The sequence below is a fragment of the Epinephelus lanceolatus genome, chromosome 9, assembly GCF_041903045.1.
Source record: "Epinephelus lanceolatus isolate andai-2023 chromosome 9, ASM4190304v1, whole genome shotgun sequence".
NCBI classification, from domain to species: Eukaryota; Metazoa; Chordata; class Actinopteri; order Perciformes; family Serranidae; genus Epinephelus; species Epinephelus lanceolatus.
In genome coordinates this window covers 26,696,572-26,718,922 of record NC_135742.1, presented here as the reverse complement: position 1 = coordinate 26,718,922, position 22,351 = coordinate 26,696,572, and the positions used below count along the sequence as shown (strand labels likewise).

At 40.7% G+C, this 22,351-nt stretch overlaps 3 protein-coding genes across 4 annotated transcripts; all 3 read right to left on the bottom strand.

Annotated features, from left to right (window-relative positions):
• Nucleotides 1-238: 238 nt before the first annotated feature.
• On the bottom strand, nucleotides 239-2,408 carry LOC144464282 (arrestin domain-containing protein 3-like). The gene is made up of 6 exons (XM_078170779.1): nucleotides 1,861-2,408; nucleotides 1,672-1,732; nucleotides 1,382-1,553; nucleotides 1,133-1,220; nucleotides 787-1,043; nucleotides 239-541 (listed from the first exon to the last, which is right to left on the bottom strand). Exons 1-6 carry the CDS (start codon nucleotides 2,117-2,119, stop codon nucleotides 413-415), a joined length of 966 nt encoding a protein of 321 aa, XP_078026905.1. The 5' UTR covers nucleotides 2,120-2,408; the 3' UTR covers nucleotides 239-412.
• Nucleotides 2,409-2,446: 38 nt separating this feature from the next.
• Nucleotides 2,447-8,704, bottom strand: LOC117252257 (arrestin domain-containing protein 3-like). Of its 2 annotated transcripts, XM_033619009.2 has the most exons (7): nucleotides 8,327-8,704; nucleotides 8,168-8,228; nucleotides 7,932-8,079; nucleotides 7,732-7,828; nucleotides 4,872-5,128; nucleotides 4,117-4,370; nucleotides 2,447-3,923 (listed from the first exon to the last, which is right to left on the bottom strand). In XM_033619009.2, exons 1-6 carry the CDS (start codon nucleotides 8,583-8,585, stop codon nucleotides 4,125-4,127), a joined length of 1,068 nt encoding a protein of 355 aa, XP_033474900.1. In that variant the 5' UTR covers nucleotides 8,586-8,704; the 3' UTR covers nucleotides 2,447-3,923; nucleotides 4,117-4,124. The 2 variants fall into 2 exon arrangements, with proteins under 2 accessions (XP_033474900.1, XP_033474899.1); XM_033619008.2 differs by having other exon boundaries at nucleotides 2,447-4,370.
• A 1,592-nt stretch (nucleotides 8,705-10,296) lies between these two features.
• On the bottom strand, nucleotides 10,297-20,641 carry LOC117253169 (arrestin domain-containing protein 3-like). Its single transcript, XM_033620547.2, has 7 exons — nucleotides 20,328-20,641; nucleotides 18,913-18,957; nucleotides 17,671-17,731; nucleotides 17,271-17,421; nucleotides 16,708-16,804; nucleotides 16,371-16,627; nucleotides 10,297-11,856 (listed from the first exon to the last, which is right to left on the bottom strand). The coding sequence occupies exons 1-7, from the start codon at nucleotides 20,587-20,589 to the stop codon at nucleotides 11,578-11,580; spliced, it is 1,152 nt and encodes a 383-aa protein (XP_033476438.2). The 5' UTR covers nucleotides 20,590-20,641; the 3' UTR covers nucleotides 10,297-11,577.
• Nucleotides 20,642-22,351: the final 1,710 nt, after the last annotated feature.

The window sequence follows — 22,351 nt, the reverse complement described above, 5'->3', positions numbered from 1 at the left end:
CTTGAGGTGGTTTCTTTATAGCAGCTATATATGTGTTATTTTGAGTCCTGTCGCTCTCTGTCACACAACATGCATGCAACTGTGGTTTGAGCTAATACCATGGTTCTCAAACTGTGGGCAGGCCCCCCTGGTGGGCCATAAAGCCACAGCAGGAGGGGCGTGGATGACCAGGGAAGAAATCTACAGTGAAACAAAGCTGACTAAGTATGATGAATGCAGGGGAAAATAAACACAAAAGTTTGCCGGTGCTGTCATGCTGACCTTTATTTCACTGAAATGCAACATGGATCTTTTTTTAATCAGTTGTTTCCCCAAGTATTGTTAATAATTGATCAAAAATTGTGTGATTTCAGCTTCTGAAAGGGGAACACGACAGACAGAGTTTGAGAAACAGCTGATCCAATGCATATTTTTAACCAGGGAATTTTCTAAACCAGATGGATCTCTTTGGTTTTTCTTGATGTGGTTTTGGTGAACCCAACAGAATGACCAGAGGAAGTTTGATCTCCGAGTCTCTTGCCAGAGGGACATCGACAGTGACCTGCAACCAAAGGCACACAACTGTTAATACTGTTAGTGTGGAGACGAGCCACCAAGGGCTGTCCCCTTTGACCCCTCCTTTCTTTCCTCCTCTGTTTCTCCCCCTCATACAGCCACTATGTGGTGCTGTTGTCATGATGCATACTCCTGTTCAGCTTGACAAAAAGTCACAGATGTGTTTTTGCAACCACACTGTATACAAGCCAGAGGATTAAATCCATGACACAATATAGTGACTATAAATACCTTGAGTCTGTACTCGAGCTTCATCATGCTGCAGTTGAAGAAGGTAGGGTGGAGCTGTGGGGGGACACTCAGGACTTTGGTTATGGTCCGACTGCTGTCAGCTGCAACTGAGTCTCCCATCCCAAAGAGGGTGTCATTTGTGTGTACTATCCTCTTTGACTGAGCTACAAAGGTCTGCTTTTCACACAGGTAGAACTTGGGTGTTACTGAGCGTGCAGATTCATTGAGTACCTCCACAGAAACTCCCATTGCATCACCTATTTATATTGAGGAGGGAAAAAAACATCATTAATGATTCAGTTAAGGCCATTCAGAAAAAAATATGATTATAGTGACATCTGTTTACCTTGCTTTACTCCCATTTTTTCAGAGGTAACATTAATAGTAACCTTTGTAGAGCCATAAAATGAAATCCTGGTTGCAAAGTGTCGCTCCTACCAAGTAGAGACATAAACTGTCAGGAAGCCAGATCTTTAAGTACCAATTTAAGGTGGTATTAGCTGCACAGATGATTGCTATATTACATACTATAATTATATCACGCTTATAAACCAAACTGGATGCACAAGATCTAAAATAAAAGCCAGATTCATACCTTAAGTCCGATGATTATCATGTCTGATTTGGAGGCAAAGGGGAACTCAGACTTGGTCAGAAAAGGAAACTCAATTTTGGTTTTGTGGACGAGCCAGATTGACTGAGTCAGCTGTGCACGCAAAGTATATGTGATTTTGCCCCATTTCCCCTCGTAAGATGAAGGCATATCTCTGTGGGGAAATAATCCAAATACATAAAGGAGGTTATATTATTTCACCAGCTGGAAAAGAAGGGTTCAATATACTATAAATATTTAAAAAAATCAATATAAACAGGTAGTACACGCACGTATTTGGAATCACAAAGGTGAATGGATACACATTTCTTCCAGGGCGGATGATTTCTGAACCTTATAAAGAGAAACATTTCTGTTAAACACACACTCATCAGTTTGTTTACAGACTTTGAAGTATCTTTCACATTAAAAGTGTTAAGGTGTTTCTTTTCTTTGTGCCACAAGGGAGTGGTAGTACCAACCATCTCCTTTGTTTTTATCCTGAAGAATAATATGTTCAAAATAAAAGTATTTCTTCTTGTCGCTGTACGTCTCTCTGGCTCGTCCTTGTTGCTCATGCCATGTCACCTTAGCTTTTCCTTTGGCTCTGACCAGAAAACACTGCACTTTGGTTTCCTTGCTGGTCACCACTGTCACCCTGCCAGAGAGGATGTCCCCAGGAGAGAAGGTGCCACGTTCATTCACCTTGTTGTAGTCCACAGAGAGATGCTTTACAGTCATGACAGGACTCCTCCTTTTGTGCAAAAATACCTCATGAAGTGGGGCCTCTCTTTGATGAACAAGGATCAGGCGAGGCTAGCACTGTAGCAGCGAACTTGTCCAAAAGCTGTATCTGTGTCACACATGATCACATGACCAAGAGCTGCAGGTGTCACTTTCACACAGGTAACTCTAGCCAGCTGCCTTGCAGGCGAAATTAGGCCAAATGAATTAAGACTGGCATCATGGATCCACTAAGACAAACGATTATAACAGTGTGTGCAAATTAATTGGTATTCCTCTGTAATTCTTATTGAAACAATGTAAAAAAAACACAGTACAACACTAAAACAATATATGGGATTTATTCTGCTTATTTGTTCACTGACAATATTATATGTTAAGTATTTATTATGAGACAGTAGAAACAAACATGAGGTCAATATTGCTGCTGACTCGGATAACATGATATACTGTTAATCTTAATTAGGGGGATGACACAGGACTTTCACCTGGCAGGAATACAATATCGATGATAAAGGAAGGGACCAAGCGTCCTTTTAGAGCTATGTCTTTCCTGTATTGATGACTTTATACGCTAGAAAGTGTCCTGCTCCCGAGAAGATGGTTCGGCATGCATAAAACAATCCCAACTGACTGTTTCATTACAGGATATTTGATCAAAGAAATATGTAGAACAACTCGGCAATGAAATATAATGAAATTGCATCTGCTTTAAGGGTAAAAGATTAAGAGTCAGTACACGTTCAACAACTTTTAAGCTGACCGTAACATGCTGCTGTTTACTTTTAGCCTGTACTCCAGCTTTGAGATGGAGCAGTTCAAGATGGAGGGCAGTTTGTCTCGAGGGATGGTGATCACCTTGGCCACAGTCTGTTTGCCAGGAGATGCTGCAGGCTCAATTTTCTGCTTTAAAATAGATTTTGTGCAAAATCTCCACACTGGCCAAAGGATCTTTTCTTAAAAGATGATTTTAGACTTCATGATTTTAAGTGAGAGGGGGGGATATGGTCTGCATGTTGCATACAGCTCCTTTGAGCAGGCTGATTAACATTTAGTTAGTGTGAACATAACATTCCGACACATGGAATTCAGTTCATGGTTTAAAAATGGCACCGACGCGACTGGGAACGGACCAAGAATCATATGATTACTATTTTTACACAAAGATATCAACTATTTATTCAAAGCATCTTCAGTTACACAGCTAAAAATATTGCAAACATAAGCATACACAACAATGTGTTCCTGCAGGCAATGTTGGACTTCTGCCTCTGCAGAACTCCGAATAAACATTTTACACTAAAAAGACATGGTTTGACAGCAGATCAGCTACATAGCATAGCTGAAAAGTCGATATTTTTTTCTGGCTCCAGAGAGAGCTGCATGGAAAACTTTGGTTGGGGCTGCAGACTACACGAATAAAGCAAAGAAATCTGTGGCAGTGGAGTTTAAGACGTGAGCCTGCTGTAGCCTGCTGCTGTGAATTATTAACCTTATTGCAATCAGGAGAGTTATATAGTAAAAAGAATCTGCACATAAGAATGAAAAATGTGGAAAGTCTTTGGCGATTAGACCCCATAGAGATGGTATGATTTAAGGAGGGTGATGAATCCATGGTTGTATAGGGAACCCCACGGGGTCTAGACGCTGGTGGTGGTAGAGGTGGTGAAGATGAGATGAGAGGAAGCTGGAGAAGTGAGTAGAGGAATGAGCCTTTGTTGACCTTGTCCTTGACTCTGGATACGATGGCTGGAGGTGAACAGGGTGGAGGAGGGCGCAACAATTCTGCCTAAAATGACGGCTGACAGCAGCAGAGGGGAGAGCAGATTTAAAATTTGGCAGTAGCACCCTGATTGGCTGATAGAGATCATGGCAAAGTTTGATTGGACAACTGGAAGAGTGAACGCCCATAGTCAGCAGATTAGAGGAAGCAGTGGGAGTGGGATGGAGAGAATTGTGAATGGATGAGCACAAAGATTCCTGATTGAACTTACGCTGAGCTTCATTTGCTGTAATCGGTAAATGAGGGGTAATTTGGATATGCTCCGTAAGGAGGTGGGGGATCCAGAGCTCCAAGTGCTGCTTGTGGTTGTGGTACCATGTTCCAGGCTGCTTGGTTTTGGTTCCCAAATGTTTCAAATCCAACGCCGGCAGAAGGAGGCAGTTGTTTCTCAGCAGGGCGCTCAGGTAGGATGACTATAGGGAGTTTGATCTCAGGGTTTGAAGCAAGTTTGACATCTAGAATGACCTGTGGAAAAAAAGTTATATTGTTGGATATTATCTTCTTCTTTATACCACCAGAGTTATTGTGCAGTCACATTTATATACATAGTGTGCTCATGACTTACTCCTTTGGCACACAACAAAAACAATGGTGGGTTCAAAAACTCTAGATACATGTTGAAATTCATATTTGGGAAGTTTTTGTGTCAATCTAGCTCAAGACAGTGAGGCTTTACTATGTTTCTTATTCCTTTGTTTTGTCACTAGAGGTCCCCTCTGGTTTCCTGGAGGTTTGGTCTAAGGAGTTTCTGGAGTTCATTAGTCTTCACTGGAGTTTCCTGCGCTGATTACTTTTAATATTTGCTTGGTCATTTAAGTAACAGTCAGAGGAGAAAACACTCCCTTTTGTATATTATATATCAAGGCATGGCAGTATAGCTATTTTAACAAAATAGCATTCAAGCATTTAAATATCTCAGGAAGAGGAAATGCAGGATTGCCTCCCACAAGCTACAGTGACGTTTACCTTCAGCCTGTACTCCAGCTTGATGATGGAGCAGTTCAAGATGGAGGGAGGTAGCTCTCTGGGGATGGTGATCACCTTGGTCACAGTCTCTTTCCTGGAGGGTTCAACAGCCTCCACCTTCTCCTTAAGGATCTCATTTGTGCTAACTCTCCTGCGACCCTGGGCGAAGAAACTCTGCTTCTCGTACAGTATGAATTTGGGCTTCACTGAACGACTTGATTGGTTGCTGATTTCAGCCATGACCTTTAGATCCCTACCTGTAAAATGGAGGAAAGAAAGGTTATCAATTTCAAAGCCCAATCAGTAGGCGATCACAATTCTGACTGTGTAAGAGGATAATGTGTGTGCAGTGAGTTTCTGTATGATACGCATTAGGCCGACCTGGATGTGGCCAGTGTAACAGAGAGAAATCCCTATATTTTTATTAAAGATAGTATCAAGCATTAAATAGGCTGAACTGTGATGTCATGGTTTCCCAGCACACTTGTACATCACATGAGCAAAGTGAAAAACTACTGGACGTCAACAAAAACAAGATTTTAGCTGCCGTTAAGTTCTTAGTGAACATGCATTTTCTCTACATCCATATCCAAGGTGAGCGTTCATATACAGACCCATTCCAGGGTTAACCTGAATATTTTACAACCATGCAAATTAATATCATACTGTAGTAAACATTAGAGCTGGACTGATGAATCAGCCAGGCTGTTATATTGGCTGTTATTAGCTTATTGCAGATATTGGAACAACCTGTCTGAGGATATTAGGCTTGCAGAATCAGTGATCTCTTTGAACTTTTATCATCTACCCTGGATTTTGAAAAACCTCGGCGCGTTTCCACCAAAATTACCCAGGGGAAAAACTTTCCCTCAACCCCAAAGTTTCCCTCAAAAAAGTACTTAGTAGGGGGGTTAGGACTTTTCAGATTCCCCTGAATTCTTGAGTGGCGGGGCTGTTTGCTGAAGAACTTCTGTGCCAGTGTGGCTGCAAACTTTATTTCATTTCTAAAAGCTTCACTTAGTTTGTGTTTTGATCATTTGAAGAAGAGAAGCTACAAGAAGTGGACGGACAACAGGGTCTAGCCCCTTTTGAGCCTATTTGCCGAGCAAGAAATTCAGCGGGACTTCGAGTTGGTGACTCGGAACGACCGAGTCTATGGAAGTGTAGCCAACAAGCTGGTGGAGCTAAATATAGGGCACATGCCGAAACAACTTCGTGAAAAGTTGAAGAAACTTAAGCAAGATTATTAGACACTCCCCCATACATCGTCAGCCTGATTTGAAAATAAAATTTCGGAACGTTGACGTGCGATGGAAACGCAAACCACACAGATTACCAGGAGTTCTTTTACCCAGGTAAATAAATTTTCTGGAAATAAAAGTTCCTGGAAAATGAACTAAATAAACTAAATTAATTTCTATCTGTCATCTTTTTACTATGGTTTTGCGTACTCTTGCTTGTCTAAATTTCACCTTAATTTTGTCTTGCTTTAGTTTGGCATTAATGTTTGGCTTCCTACTGTTATCTTGCTTTTGGGGTATCTCGTCTCTGCTTTGCTTTGTTTGTCAAAGTTTATCAGTACAGAAATGCAAAGCTAGCTCTGATGTCATTCAGAAACAGTGTTATATACTGCAGTTTGTCACACTAGATCAGACATGCAATTTTAAAAGGCCCACGGTTTGTTGCTCAAAAAATAGTGTATGTGACCCACCATACAATATTCATGCCAGATCACTTTGCATTTTTCTGCCTCACAATGGCGGGACTATCGTACAGTTTGTAGAAATGCACCAAGTAGGAAGTACGCAGGTGGAACTAATGTGTTTTCATAAACAGATGGTAAACAAGCGTTACCTAACAGCAGACATTTCCTGCTGAGCAGCAGACATTGCCACAGCAAGGAAGTGTGATGTCAACAGCGAGGGACGCCGCTTTCGAGAGTGGTGTAAAGTTAAATACTTTTTCACTAAAAGATGAAATGGTTGCGTTTGTCTCATTTGTATGTGATTCTTTTCTTTAATAACCTGTATGATTTGAAAAGCAGCCGGCCCTCCAGGTGTTCTCAGATTATCTAATCTGGTGCCCATTCGAAACATCCCTGACTGAGTGTGACAAGTAGATTTTTTATTTATTTATATTTTACATTTTTTAAATGTAAATATCACACTAAAATCTAGTACAATCTTATCAAATCTGCTGAAAACTGTTAGGATTATTTTTAAAAAATAATTATAACCATAAATACATAGTCCCATATGATGCCACTATACAACATTTTCTGTCCACTTGATCAAAACCCTGCTGAGTGGCCTGCCCCTGTGAGTTAAGGTGACAGCCTCCTCCTGCTTCCCACAGCTGGGCCATGGTTGAATTAACCTGCTAGAGTGCACCAAGGCAAAAACTTGTTGAACATGTATTGACCCCGACCCCCCCGCTCCACACACGCTCTGTGCATTGTTGTTTATCCTGTTGCTTTCACGTTCCCACCCAGACCAGTGCACATTGTTATCTAGCTGTCTCAGAAAGATTTCAGCACTGAAGGAAGAACAGCTGTAGTTGCAATGTACATACAGCTCATACACTGATCTATAGTGTTAAGATGGAGAGAGCAGCACAGGAAAAATGATCTTGCATTTTAAGGTATGCAACTGCTGCAGTGTCAAGGAATGAGGTTCTCCTCTGCTGGCATCAAGTCCACCTCATGACCCAACAAAAACATTTTTTCAAGGCACTCAGTTGACTCACCTAACAGGTTAGGTAGGAGTAGGGTGTTATCAAACAAGAGTTTGTCACTAAAGTTTCCTTGACGAAACATGTAGGATGTTGTAAACTGTTCCTCTTTGAGGTGAGGGATTATTACCTTGCTTGTATCCCATCCGCTTGGTTTGAATATCCATTGAGATGTTTCCAGAGCCGAAAACTTTGACAGATTTATCCTTGCTACCATACTGAGGGTCCTAAGAACAGACGCACACATCAGGGTAACACGGTCAGATAACTGTCTCCTCTGTTACGAAAACATTCCTCACAAAATAGCTGTTTTTCAAGACTATTTCTCACCAGAAGTCCTGGAATATCCATGTCAGCTTTGGACACAAATGTGAAGTGTGTTTTGGTCTTTTTTGTCAGCTTCATTGATTGTTTAAGCTCTGCCTTCACTTTGTGAACAATCTTGCCAATGCAGGATTTGAAAGATGATGGGATTTTTCTGTGGAGTACAATCACGAGAAAGTTAAATGATTTGAAAAGAAGTAAAACATCAATCTAAAATTAGAAATTAGGTAAAGAATAAGCACCTGTCGGGAATCTGGAAGGAAAAAGGGAACACATGTCGTCCTTTGCCAATGATTTCAGTTCCTGAAACAGAATTACTTTAAGTCATAAAACAGTTTATATAGTCATTGCATTACCTACAATGTGCTGCATATCAATATATGTATCATTTAATACGTTACCATCTTGTCTTGACTCTCTCAAGATGTGATGTTTGACATCATAATATTTCTCATCAGCCCAGTACACATGAGTATGATACTGCCCGTAATGTTCAGTCCAGCGGACACGAGCTTTTCCTTGTGATATAAAAACAAGAGACTGGACTTTAGTTTCCTTAGACACCTCCACGATGATTCTCCCATTAATGGTATCTCCATTTGTGAAGATGTTTCTGCTGTTGATGGCATCATATTCAATTGAGAAGTTCGTGATGGTCATGCTCCACAGAGCAATGTCAAAATCTCCTGTGAAACCAAGTCAAGCTTTGTGAACCCCGAGCACCTGCTCCGCACTGTTTATATGATCTCAGGCATGCAAATTGTGTTGAACCTGTTTTCCCTTTTGTGCCCACAGCACAGATGCGACACGCACACTGTGACTGGGAGTGTGCTCTCTTGACAGCCACCTCAGTGGGCGGAGATAATACCTGTCGTTTGCACCTGGGCTCATGACTGTCACATGCTACGCTTTCTCAGTGTTTCACATGACACATTTTCCAATCAAATGAATAAATTATTATTAGCACGTGCTCTCTGACATGATGGAAATTTAGTCCAAGGGGTTGCTGTTGGATGACTCAGAATAGTCACAGTGGGGGAATGGAAATTATATAAATCACTAAAAGAAACTTATTTCACCGGCTTTCAGAACAGCAAAAGCTTAATTTTTCAATAGGTCAGTGTCAAAGACAAGTCTCTACGCAATAACCTGGTTACTGATAATCCACAGACGTCACTTTGACAATCATTTGGGAACAACTCGAGTGGGTTAAACACTAAAACATTGGTCTATGGTGTCCACTTTCTTACAGACATTTCTTTTATGAAAATTCACCACCACACCACAAATGAAATTCCATTCACTGCCACTGTATTTGGGTGGCAGCATAAGTAGCGGGTATGAATTCACTAGGCCAATTTGAATCCTCATTTGGGTGCAGCACGTGTGAGCCAACTCTGTGGAATCAAAATATTTGAATTAAAAGACGTCTATATACACGGGTGATGTTTAGTTAAATAGAATTTACATTACATTTTGTCTACTTGTATTATGTTATTATGTAAATCTTTGAATGCCATTTTCTCAAAATGAGTTTTTTGTAATACTCAAAGTAGAACATCTCAGCCTATGTAGCACCTATGTACACCAAACTTCCCAGTTATACACATAGCTATATTCTTAAGATATTCACAGAGGGATTTGTTAATAAATCATTCCTATCCTGATTTATGTGACATTTTATTCCCAAAAATATGGGCGAAAATCAATTTTTTAAGACTAGACAGTGTATTTTGATTTTCTAGGTAATAAAAGAAAATATCCTTAAATCAATCTGTAATTTTTTTTTTATCTTATATGTAAAGAAAATGAAAATAAATTTGCACCTGGCTTTATCAGATATTCAGATTTGTCTTCCTAAAATCTATGCAAATCAGTGCATATTTAATGAGACATTGCCTAATTTGCATAATTAAACTTTAAAATTTTAAAAACTTGTAATACATTTTTTTCATACTATTGTAAGTAATCAGCTGGGGAAGTTTCATGATGATATCTATTATTTTAAAATTTTACCCTATTCACCTGCAGTGTCTCGCCTTAACAGATGATTTTTTATACTGTCTTTTTTTAAATCATAAACACAAATGCAAAGAAAAAATCAAACCAGTCTTTCTGTTGCATTCATGTGTTGCATCATAACCAAATTAGTCACCTGGCGGAAACCAGCGAATGGAAAAAGTGAGCAAGACTCTTACCTGTTTTGAATAACCAGCTCCTTTTAGAGCACAAGACCAGTTTAATTGCTATTATTTACCAGACACTAGTTTTCTCTCACAGTCAGATTTGTGCGTGTATAAATATTCCTTTGACACTGACCTACCCTTCAGTTATGTGGTGTGGAATGGAAGAACACAGACAAAACAGGAGCAAGAACTTGATACACTTTACTTTGTTATACAAGGATAGTATATTTTAAGGCCACAGGAGAGTTCAGTGAAAACAGGACAGAGAAATGTAATGGATAAAAATGGTGACATTCAATCACATCACTGAGCACAAAAACTGACTACAACTAGTGTTTCCACCCATCAACAAAACAGTTTATATTCCAGGGACAATAACATATCTTTGCTTCATTTACTCACTCACTCAGACATACAGAAATGAAGCATCAGAGCAGCCCCCTCAACACTTTTTTTCACATTATTACAGGACAGTTTTTGTAAGAAAATGAAAAAAAAAATAAAATTGGATTTTATTCAAATTAGTAAAAAGATGGGGATTTTGGGGGAGTACTCCAACAACTAACTAACAGAGGCTGAGATTTCCTGACTTTCAGCCCCTATGAGTCCAGACAGAATATGCTGGATCCTACAATTCCCACCATGCAACTGGACAATGTCTTTCACAACACCTGGTAAATGCCCTTATCTTTTAAAGTCTGCAGAGTTTTCTGTCAGTTACTTTAAGGTCTGAGATAACCCCTATGACATCATCAGAGGCCATCACAAGGGTTATTCCTTCAGACCATAGAGAGCTCTCGACACAGCCACAAAAAACACGTTGGACAGTTTCCACAGGTTGAGTAGCCGAACCCTGATGGATAAACTGACCTTCATGTGTGAAATCATCGGAATGGCCTTTTAATGCAGAGGGCAGAAATGAATTGTACATTAGTGTCATTCACTATCTGCATGGCAGCGTTTCTACACACAGAAAATATCACAGTCTCATCTGAAACAGGAGAACTATTAGATTCCAAGTTGAAATGAAATGAAACATGCCTCTTTTTCAACAATATTTACACCTCTGAAAGTTAGGATATGCACTGGTGTTTAAGTGCTCCCCGCTCTTTCTATGAGCTAGTGTGAGCTTCGCACAATCACAGACGGCACAATCCTGCAGCTTGAAAGAGATGAAGCCAGGGGTATCTGAAATTCCGCAAGGACTGTACAATACATAATGCTCCCATGTATACAGTACACAAGAGCTACAGATCATAGCAGTGGATAGCGGCAGTTTCTATCAACCAGGTTTCACTCCAAACACAAAGCTTTGAAAGAACACAAATGCCCTCCAGCACAATATGATGCAAAATTTGAATGATTTAAGAGCAGTAAATGTATTGTAGCACCTAATATTTAGTGGACATCATAACAAAATGCATCACTAATGAAACTGATACTGTTAAGTATCTTCAGTCTCATCACTAGTATTTTTTGTCAAAACCTGACAAAGGCGGGTACATCCCATATGATCCATAGGGAGGTGGGGGATCGAAAGGTTGGGGTGCTGCTAATGCTGCCGCTGGTGCTGGTGGTTGTGGCGGCATGATGCCCCAGACTGGTGGGTTTGTGTTCCCAAATGATTCAAATCCAAAGCCAGAAGCAGCAGGTGGTGGTGCCTTGGCAGCAACCTGAGAAGCCGACAGGATGACTATGGGAAATTTGATCTCCGGGTCTGAGGCATATTTGACATCGAGGTAGACCTGTGGAAAAAATTGATGATGTTACATTGTTGGATTTTATTTAATTACTAGAACGACCAGCATTGTATACATTTACAAATATTCACACCCTGTTTGCGTAACTGACTCCTTTGGCAAACACCACAGACAATGAGACAGGGGTGGTTTCAAAAGTGAAGTGCAGCTGTATTGTTACTTTTTCTCAGTATTTTAGTGATGTCATGAGTTAGATTTGGGAAGTTTGGGGATTTGTTTTCTTTTCTGAATTGATGGTGTAAGATGATCCATGCTGCAGACTGTAAAGCACTTCTACCCCTTTTCCACCAACATGGAGCAGATTCTTTTCTGGTTCCTGCACCTAATGTTGAAACATCCGCAGCATTTCAACCTACAGTACAGGCCAAAAGTTTGGACACACCTTCTCATTCAATGCGTTTTCTTTATTTTCATGACTATTTACATTGTAGATTCTCACTGAAGGCATCAAAACTATGAATGAACACATGTGGAGTTATGTACTTAACAAAAAAGGTGAAATAACTGAAAACATGTTTTATATTCTAGTTTCTTCAAAATAGCCACCCTTTGCTCTGATTACTGCTTTGCACACTCTTGGCATTCTCTCCATGAGCTTCAAGAGGTAGTCACCTGAAATGGTTTTCCAACAGTCTTGAAGGAGTTCCCAGAGGTGTTTAGCACTTGTTGGCCCCTTTGCCTTCACTCTGCGGTCCAGCTCACCCCAAACCATCTCGATTGGGTTCAGGTCCGGTGACTGTGGAGGCCAGGTCATCTGCCGCAGCACTCCATCACTCTCCTTCTTGGTCAAATAGCCCTTACACAGCCTGGAGGTGTGTTTGGGGTCATTGTCCTGTTGAAAAATAAATGATCGTCCAACTAAACGCAAACCGGATGGGATGGCATGTCGCTGCAGGATGCTGTGGTAGCCATGCTGGTTCAGTGTGCCTTCAATTTTGAATAAATCCCCAACAGTGTCACCAGCAAAACACCCCCACACCATCACACCTCCTCCTCCATGCTTCACAGTGGGAACCAGGCATGTGGAATCCATCCGTTCACCTTTTCTGCGTCTCACAAAGACACGGCGGTTGGAACCAAAGATCTCAAATTTGGACTCATCAGACCAAAGCACAGATTTCCACTGGTGTAATGTCCATTCCTTGTGTTTCTTGGCCCAAACAAATCTCTTCTGCTTGTTGCCTCTCCTTAGCAGTGGTTTCCTAGCAGCTATTTGACCATGAAGGCCTGATTCGCGCAGTCTCCTCTTAACAGTTGTTCTAGAGATGGGTCTGCTGCTAGAACTCTGTGTGGCATTCATCTGGTCTCTGATCTGAGCTGCTGTTAACTTGCGATTTCTGAGGCTGGTGACTCGGATGAACTTATCCTCAGAAGCAGAGGTGACTCTTGGTCTTCCTTTCCTGGGTCGGTCCTCATGTGTGCCAGTTTCGTTGTAGCGCTTGATGGTTTTTGCGACTCTACTTGGGGACACATTTAAAGTTTTTGCAATTTTCCGGACTGACTGACCTTCATTTCTTAAAGTATTGATGGCCACTCGTTTTTCTTTAGTTAGCTGATTGGTTCTTGCCATAATATGAATTTTAACAGTTGTCCAATAGGGCTGTCGGCTGTGTATTAACCTGACTTCTGCACAACACAACTGATGGTCCCAACCCCATTGATAAAGCAAGAAATTCCACTAATTAACCCTGATAAGGCACACCTGTGAAGTGGAAACCATTTCAGGTGACTACCTCTTGAAGCTCATGGAGAGAATGCCAAGAGTGTGCAAAGCAGTAATCAGAGCAAAGGGTGGCTATTTTGAAGAAACTAGAATATAAAACATGTTTTCAGTTATTTCACCTTTTTTTGTTAAGTACATAACTCCACATGTGTTCATTCATAGTTTTGATGCCTTCAGTGAGAATCTACAATGTAAATAGTCGTGAAAATAAAGAAAACGCATTGAATGAGAAGGTGTGTCCAAACTTTTGGCCTGTACTGTACATAAACTGGTTTGGAACCCAAAAAGTTGGTTGGAACCAAAAAATAGCAGGTTTTTGTTGAGCTGAAGTGGGAACCATGACAATATCAGTAGGCGTGTCATATTCTACAGGTTGGAAAGAGACGATTGGCGTGTCTCAATTCACATACTTCCGTTAGTACACTTACATGTAGTATACTATGTGTACTATGTACTCATTGGCGTAGTGCACGAATTCCGACAGGGTAGTGTTGTCTCAAACCAAACACGGCCATTGTGCACTCACCGGAAATGACGACCGCAAATTAGCTAGTTAGCAAACTAGCATTAGCATTCGCATTATCGTTCGCGGTACCAAATTATTACAGACTGCTAAATTAACCCAGTAAACATATTGCTGGCTTATACCCGACAACAGTATAGTGGTGCTTAGTGCACAAAACACATGTATTTGTACAATGCAGTGACGTTCGCGGTCGCACAGTCCTCAGCCGCTATTTCCAGTTTGAAAAGTGGTCCCTCCCCTTCCGCTACATAGCCAAGATGGCAACCATTGAGGGCGCCAAGTGTCCATAGTTCCACACTCAACTTCTTGACCGTTTTGAGCGCACTATCCGGGTACTCATGATGCACTGCATTTTTCCATACTTCTCAGTGTGAACGCACTTATGCACTCAAAATATTAAGTGAAAGTACAGAAGTACGCAATTTGAGACACAGCAGATGTCTTATTCATGATAGTCTTCTACATCAGTGGGTCCCAAATGGTGGGTCGTGGGTGCATTCTGAATGGACCACAAGTGACTTGCAAACATGTAAAGTTGTAAAAAACTTTATTTTTAAGTACACTGAATTTCCGGTGCAAAGCTTGTATTTTGATGTGCTGTTTCCTGCTGTAGAGTGAGCGACTAAAGGACAGCTACTTAACAGAGACAGCAAACTAGCTCGACGACATGGCCAAACTCAAGTATGACACTAAATATTGATAAAGTTTGTGATCCAGCCGCCATGTTGGATACAGTTGAGCCAAAAACTTCTCACAACCAGTAGACTACACTAAAATATTTTTTTGAAAACATTTAAGGCGAGAAACAGGCAATGTGATAACAAATCTTGATTCATAATTGATCGGCACAGCTAGTTTGACAGTTTGACTGTGATTCATGAGCAGGCATTGACAAGACAAGACTGGTAAGGCCATTGGGTGCACTACAAGACAATGCTCAAGGGCATCATAAAGAATGTGGTGACAGAGACATGTGCTTGTTTTTCCTGAGAGGACACTACGTTTGAATAGTTGTTTTATTGTGGATTTTTGTATTACATTGTATTTACTGCATTTTAAATGTGTTCTGATTGGCTGCTACCTCGGCCAGGTCTCTCTTGTAAAAGAGATTTTCAATCTCAATGGACCTCCTGATTAAATTAAGGTTTATATAAATGTGTGTCTGTTCCTCGTTTTTCTCCTCACTGACTTGGTCAATCCATGTGAAATTTGGCACAGTGGTAGAGGGTCATGGGAGGATGCAAATGAAGCAATATTACATCAATTGGCCAAAGAGGGGCGCTATAGCAACCGACTGAAATTGCAAACTTTGAATGGGCATATCTCATGCCCCGTATGTCGTAGAGACATGAAACTTTGCACAGAGATGCCTCTCCTCATGAGGAACAAATTTGCCTCAAGACCCCATAACTTCCGGTTATATAGATTTTCCGCCATTTTGAATTTTTTGAAAAACACTTAAAATTGATCTCTTCCTAGGAAGTTTGACCGATCTGCATGAAACTCGGTGAACATAATCTAGGGACCAATATCTAAAGTTCCCTCTTGGCAAAAGTTGGAAAACTTACTAAAACTGAGCTTCTATAAGGCAATGAATATTGCGGAGGGCGTGGCTCATCACATAAAGGTGTATAACATCTCAAGGGCTTTACCGATCACCACGCAACTTTGTAGGCATATGACCACACATAATCTGAGGGGACCCCTCCATTATTGACCCGATCAAACAAAATGGGAGCGCTAGAGAGCTAATTTCTTATCTAGGCCTAAGATTTTTTTTTTTTTTAAATTTAATATAGTAACAGTTTTGGCAAATATGACTAAAGTTATTTTTCCTGAAAGTTACCAGCTACGGCTTTATTATTTCTTCTATGCTTGTTTTCTGGATAAAACCCAAATATCTGTAATAACCAATCAAAATACTACTGTTTATTTTTGTTATGCATTGTACAACACCATCCTTTAATGACACATCCTTGATTATAATGGTTAAAACTGGTGGAAACTTGGGAAACTACTTGGGTTTACTAGATAGCACCAAGGGTCCATGAATCCTGAACAGAGCTAACGAAACAGAGCTAATTAGGTGGAAAAGGGGTGTGTGAAGCAAACTTGTAATTTCAAATTATATAGGAACAACTGACTTGATTTGAAATGTTAAAAAATCCATATAATTGTCTTGAGACATATGATCTTTCTTGTTCACAGTCACATAAAAACAAGCACACACATTTTGAATTAGAAACTTACCCTGAGTCTGTACTCCACTTTGATGTTGCTGCAGTTGAGGATGGTGGGCTCCAGATCATGAGGGATGGGGAGGACCTGTGTGACGTTTACGCTGGTAGAAGGAGGGATGGGCTCACCCACCTCTTTAAAGAGGTCTTTAGTATTGAGTCTTCTCTTCCCATTTGCAAAGAAGCTGTGCTTTCTGTACACACAGTACTTGGGCTTGATCTCGCGTGAGGAGTTGTTCTGAACAGAGGTCAGAACCTTTAATCCTTCGCCTGAAAAAAGAGACCAGAAATATCAAAACAAGCCTTGGCATGAGAGTTAACAGAGTCAATGTCACTTTAAGGGCTCTGACCTTGGAAGAAACCTGTTTTTTCAAGATTCACGTCCATTGCTACTGTTCCTGAGGTGAAAAATTTCATTTTCTTATCCTTAGACTCGTGCTGTGGCATCTGAAACAAGACCAAACATAGTAATGCAATACACTTAAACAACAACAGAGAGAGAAATAAAAAAAACCTATCCTTTTAGCTTTTCTCTGGTGTCTCACATGTCCTTGTCCGGCGCCCCAGCACAACAAAAGCCATGCAAATGGAGCTAACGCAACAGTTGTGCTGTTAAAATAATTAGATAACATCTCTAACAGGGAAACAAAAAAGAAAACATTTCCATTTCACTACATGGCCTAAAAGTGATAACTCACTCATGACACTGAGTATACTAAGTGCATTTCAAAGCTTGTTTATACAGGACTGGTTTACTGAACATACCCAGTCAATATATATTTACACCTGAAGGCTGCTGGCATTGAAGCACCTTGAACACCTGGGCTGCATTATAGTCATTCAGCAGCTGTCACCACCACATTTTTTCTTCCCTGCTGGACTGACAGGAATGAAAATGTAACTCAGCACATACCATCAGCCCAGGGTCACTGCTCAGGTCCGCCTTCGACACAAAGTTGATCTTGGTTGAATCTTTCTTGTTAATCCTCATTGATCTGCACAGCTTGGCTTCCAGCGAGTAAATGATTTTACCAACAGAGCCAGTGAAGGAGGAGGGCATTTCCCTGTGGCACAAGAGTGGAAGAACATGATGAATTGACTGGGCACTTTTTATGCCTTGCACATACAAGAAAGCTGGCTATCGAATGAATACACATACTCTACAGTAGGTCTATAAAAGCTGAACCCGAGGTTGATCTATTGAGATATTTTTCAGAAGACAACGTATGTAAGTATTGTTAAATAAACTAAGTCTGGAGAACATACGGGTCTAGCCAAGTCATTATGGAACCATTAAAAGAATGATTACTTACTGGAGCGGGATCTGAAAGGTGAACGGGTAAATGTGGCACCCTGGGGCAATAACACTGCTGTCTGAAAAGCAACAGGAAGTTGTAAAGCTGCTGGTGAGGGAGAACATGTTCCAACAACTGTTTATTTCACAGTCAGTTTCAAGTCTGGACTAACGCTTTGGATGTAGGTGGACTTGGTGTGGTGGTACAATGCAGTTTCTTATCTGAATCAGAGCTGGCTGACCTCGCCTACAGCATCAGAGGCCTGTACTGTGAAGCAGGATTTGGAGTTAACGAGGTAACTTTAGGGTTAACTCTGGGTTTTCAGTGCTATGAAGCTGGTTCCATTTTTACCAGGATAAATCACCATGGTAACTTATGATGAACAGCTAATCTACTTCGGGTTAACTATCAGATTAAAGCCTGTCAACACCCCGACCTCTGACCAATCAGATCACTAAAGAAAAAGTATTTATGGACAAAAGTCCGAAGTCTCAGGTAATAATGAGTAGCCTATATATTGTCACAGGTCAGTAGAATCATGTCACTGTTCCAAGGCTGTATTTCCTCTGGCTTTATAACAGAGCTTCTACCAAACACAGAGATTGTTTACAACACTAAACACATGATTTTAGCAGCATTTTTACTATGCAAAGTTTATTTTAGTCTGCAGTGATAGTGCTGCTATTTTACACTCTGATTCCATCACTGCAGCTCAAAATAACATGAAATACCTGCAATGAAAACTAGGGGGAAAAGACAGTATTTCATTAAATAAATAAATAAATAATAATAATAATAATAATAAAATAATAAATAATAATAATAATAATAAAAACAGACAGCCAATGTTAGGGTTCATCAAACCAGATACTAAAAAAGATATCCCAGGTAAGTTGAACTGGCTCCGTAGCACAGGCCTCAGGTCAGATGTAATAACAGAATAAAAACACAGGAGCTGGAAAACCAACACAGCTTTGAAATGTTTTCACAAGCTTGGTAGGCAGCAGAGAATAAATGTACACCCGCAACTCTTTGCTAATGGAATTGTGGGTTGTTTTTAGTTTGTGATAGCACAACAGAGTGGTTGGTCAACGCGGCCTTGGCTTCTCAGCTCACTGAAGCAATAAAATACTGTAGACGAGCAATTAAAAGCTAAAATAAAACACAATTGTTGCATTACAAACCTGTATCAAGCTATTCTTGATTTAAATAACAACTGTATAGTAAAACACAACTGAGCCAGAACTGTGATATACTCACGTGTGTCTCCATTCATGGTTGTCAGCAGTATTTCGTTGTCATCTTCTAAAGAAAGCATTGACAGAAAAGAAATGTAAACAACATTTGTTAAGTGAACTATTAAACATTTGGTCTAAAATAAATGTTAAAATATAGTGAAAAAACAAATGGCCATCACAATTTCTGTCAACCTAAGGCAGGGGTAGGCAACCTGCGGCTCCGGGGCCACATTTGACTCTTTGGCCCCTCTGCAGTGGCTCCATGTGACTTCAAAAAATGATATGGAAATGAATGACGTCATTTTTTAAGATTTTAATTTTCACTGATCACTGTTGTAGGCCAAAAGTGATTCTTGAATTCTCCAATTGCAAAAATGTGTAGCCTATACACTGAATAAAAAAATGTTTTAACATTTCGTCAACTAAAATGTGCTTCGTCATTCTACGACCTGGCGCCTTTTCCTCTATATTTTGCCAAACCTCAGTAGCAGTGGCTGGTCTTGAGTCTCCCTAGATAAGCTAGCTATGAATTCTTAATCCCAAAAAGGGGGAAAATGAGAATTTGTTGGTGTGTGAATGGGTTAAATTGATTTCACCACCAACATTGCAAAGTTTAAGAACTAAATAACCATAAAAAGCTCCAGGCAGATTATTTTTCATTTTGTTTTGGCCAAAAATGGCTCTTTTAATGGTAAAGGCTGCAGACCCCTGACCTAAGGCGACATCTAACCCCAGGGAGGTTCAGATTACACACAAAAGCCACAAATCCTCACAAGTAAGACGCTGGAGGCAGAGATGTTTTTGCACTGAGTAAATGACTTTAACGGCTGACCCATGATGCTTATGAATGTCCTGTCCGCTGAGTAATCGATTGATTGACTAATCATTTCAGCTCCAATCATTTATCAGCATTTAACGGGGTCATACTTTGACACTATGATCATATTGTGTTTGGGGTTTCCACAGTGTTGTTTTCCAAAATAATGAGTCCCGGCTAACAGTGATTTAAATCTTAGCTAAATTAGGTACTTTTTTTGTTAGGCCTGCGTGTGTGTGTGTGTGTGTGTGTGTGTGTACAAAATGTACAGAGCATTGAGTTCTGTACATTTTTGTGAGCACTTCTGCAAACATATCACCATCCATTACTTCTGTCTGCATCTCACCTTATCATATCAACAGTTTGTGTCTTTTCCAGACATTTACTGTTTGCGCCATGAGACTCTTTCGGGCAAAGATATGTAAACAGGGTGCCGCCTACAATTATATTACTCCGCACAGAGGGGGAGGGGGTCTGCCTGGGATGTTTTTCACTGTCCCAAACAACTTCTGCAGACTCGCATCTGAACATTCACTCTGTTTTGTTCGCTTTTGTTTTGAAACTTCTGCAACACAGCAGAAACATTCATCAAATTTTTGTTGCGTCATTTACGCACTTACCTTTGTGATCCTTGTCTCGCACAAAGTAGTGCTTGATGCTGAAGTATTTATCCTTGGAGTGGTACACGACAGTGGTCTGACCGTGGCGCTCGGTCCACAGGACTTCTGCTTTCCCCTTGAATTTAATTAACAGAGAGTTTATCTCACAGTCTTTGGCCACCTCCAGCGCGACTTCACCCGAGACAGTGTCGCCACTGGTGAAAGTGTTTTTCTCATTGATGGGGTTATAGGTGACTTTGAGGCTCTTCACAGTGCTCGACATGGTGAGTGGCGCACACGGAGAATTCCCGAGGAAATGTGAGGCAAACAAAATAAAGACCACATCTGACTTCCGTGTGGGTGTGTCCCAATCGTGCGGAGGAACTTCTCCTCCCCTCTCTCCAACCCACCACCAGCGCTACTTATTTATTCATCCACGCATTTAATAACTGAATCATGGTCTGGCACCTCTCATCTGTTAGATATAAATCTCATGAAGTTAATTATGGGATTTTAATTCGATTTAGTCAGGCCACACCATGGCCCTACCAGTTCATTACAGAGCCATATTTAGGGGCAGGGGTAGGGTTTCAACTCAGTTTTATTTTTTATAAAGATATTTTTTGGGCATTTTAGCCTTTAATTGATAGGACAGCTTAAGTGTGAAAGGGGGAGAGAGAGAGGGAAGGACATGCAGCAAAGGGCCACAGGCTGGAGTTGAACCCTGGCCACTGCAGCAACAGCCTTGTACATGGGACGCCTGCTCTACCACTAATCCACCGACGCCCCAACTCAGTTTTATTTATAGAGTCCTATATCACAATTCACAATTTACCTCAGAGGGCTTTACAACATACAGCATTCTTCACAGTGGATAAGGAAAAACTCTTTCCAACAAAACTCTTTTACAGTGATAAATTGGTAGAAACCTCAGGAAGCGCAACTGTGGAGGGCTCCATCCTTCAGGGTGGACAGACGTACAATATATGTCACGCGTACAGATCATTCCATTCCATTTTCATTGACTTATCCATGGCAGGGTCACAGGGGCAGCAGGCAAAGTAAAACACCCCAGACATTCCTCTCCCTAACAACGCTTTCCAGCTCCTCCTGTGGGGACTCCAAGGTATTCTGGGCCAGGTGAGATACGTAATCCCTCCAGCATGTTCTGGGTCTGCCCCGGGGCCTCCTACCAGTGGGGCGTGCCCAGAACACCTCCAACTGGAGGCCTTTCCACACGAAGAAGCAGCAGCTCTACTCTGAGCTCCCTCCGGATGTCTAAGCTCGTTATTCTATCTCTAAGGCTGAGCCCACCCACCCCATGGAAGAAACTCATTTTGGCAGCTTGTAACCGTGATCTCATTCTTTGGGTCACTACCCAGAGCTCATGACCATTGGTGAGGGCTGGGACATAGATGGACCAGTACATCGAAAGCTTCACCTTCTGACTCAGCTCCCTCTTCAGCACATTAAAACTACAGTAGGCTAATCCATATAAAATGTCCCCCCAGTATATTGATAAAATAAATGAAAAACAAATTGCTATGCTACGACAGGCAACCACACACCCCTGTCATTAGTAAATGGAGTCATAATCCCAAATAAACTCAATGAGAAATGACCATTATTATTACTACTGGTGCTATTATTACTGTGTACTGCAGCTCTTTATGTGGTTAGATAATCAATCAACCATCACTGATGTTAGCTATCATAGCTGAGAAACCTGCAGTTAATAATCCACATGATCAACCAGTGACCAAATCTGCACACAGGAACCTGCGCAAGAACTCCAACGTCCTTGTACACCTTTACCTGATGACAGTCTTGAATCTTTAACAGTGGTGCTCACAGGCGTATTCATCTAGTGTTAAGTTAATAATAAGGACTTAAGCATTTATTTTCAAGATTGTACCTATCTAATGAAACTTTTGGGGTATGTTTAAGATTGTCATTAAGCAGTTTTTTTTTTATTTTATTTCTTTATTCCTCAGTTTCTATGTATAATGTTGATTGTTAAACTCATGGATGTTTGGTATTTAGCC

Coding starts and splice junctions, on each gene's coding strand:
- LOC144464282 (XM_078170779.1), bottom strand. CDS start 2,119: ATGACTGTAAAGCATCTCTCTGTGGACTACAACAAGGTGAATGAACGT. Junction 1,554..1,671: donor ACCTTTGTGATTCCAAATAC/GTGCGTGTACTA, acceptor ATTTCCCCACAG/AGATATGCCTTCATCTTACG. Junction 1,044..1,132: donor AAAAATGGGAGTAAAGCAAG/GTAAACAGATGT, acceptor CAATATAAATAG/GTGATGCAATGGGAGTTTCT.
- LOC117252257 (XM_033619008.2), bottom strand. CDS start 8,585: ATGACCATCACGAACTTCTCAATTGAATATGATGCCATCAACAGCAGA. Junction 8,080..8,167: donor TCCTTCCAGATTCCCGACAG/GTGCTTATTCTT, acceptor TGTACTCCACAG/AAAAATCCCATCATCTTTCA. Junction 7,829..7,931: donor TGGATATTCCAGGACTTCTG/GTGAGAAATAGT, acceptor GTCTGTTCTTAG/GACCCTCAGTATGGTAGCAA.
- LOC117253169 (XM_033620547.2), bottom strand. CDS start 20,589: ATGTCGAGCACTGTGAAGAGCCTCAAAGTCACCTATAACCCCATCAAT. Junction 17,732..18,912: donor AACCATGAATGGAGACACAC/GTGAGTATATCA, acceptor GTTGCTTTTCAG/ACAGCAGTGTTATTGCCCCA. Junction 17,422..17,670: donor ACCTTTCAGATCCCGCTCCA/GTAAGTAATCAT, acceptor CTTGTGCCACAG/GGAAATGCCCTCCTCCTTCA.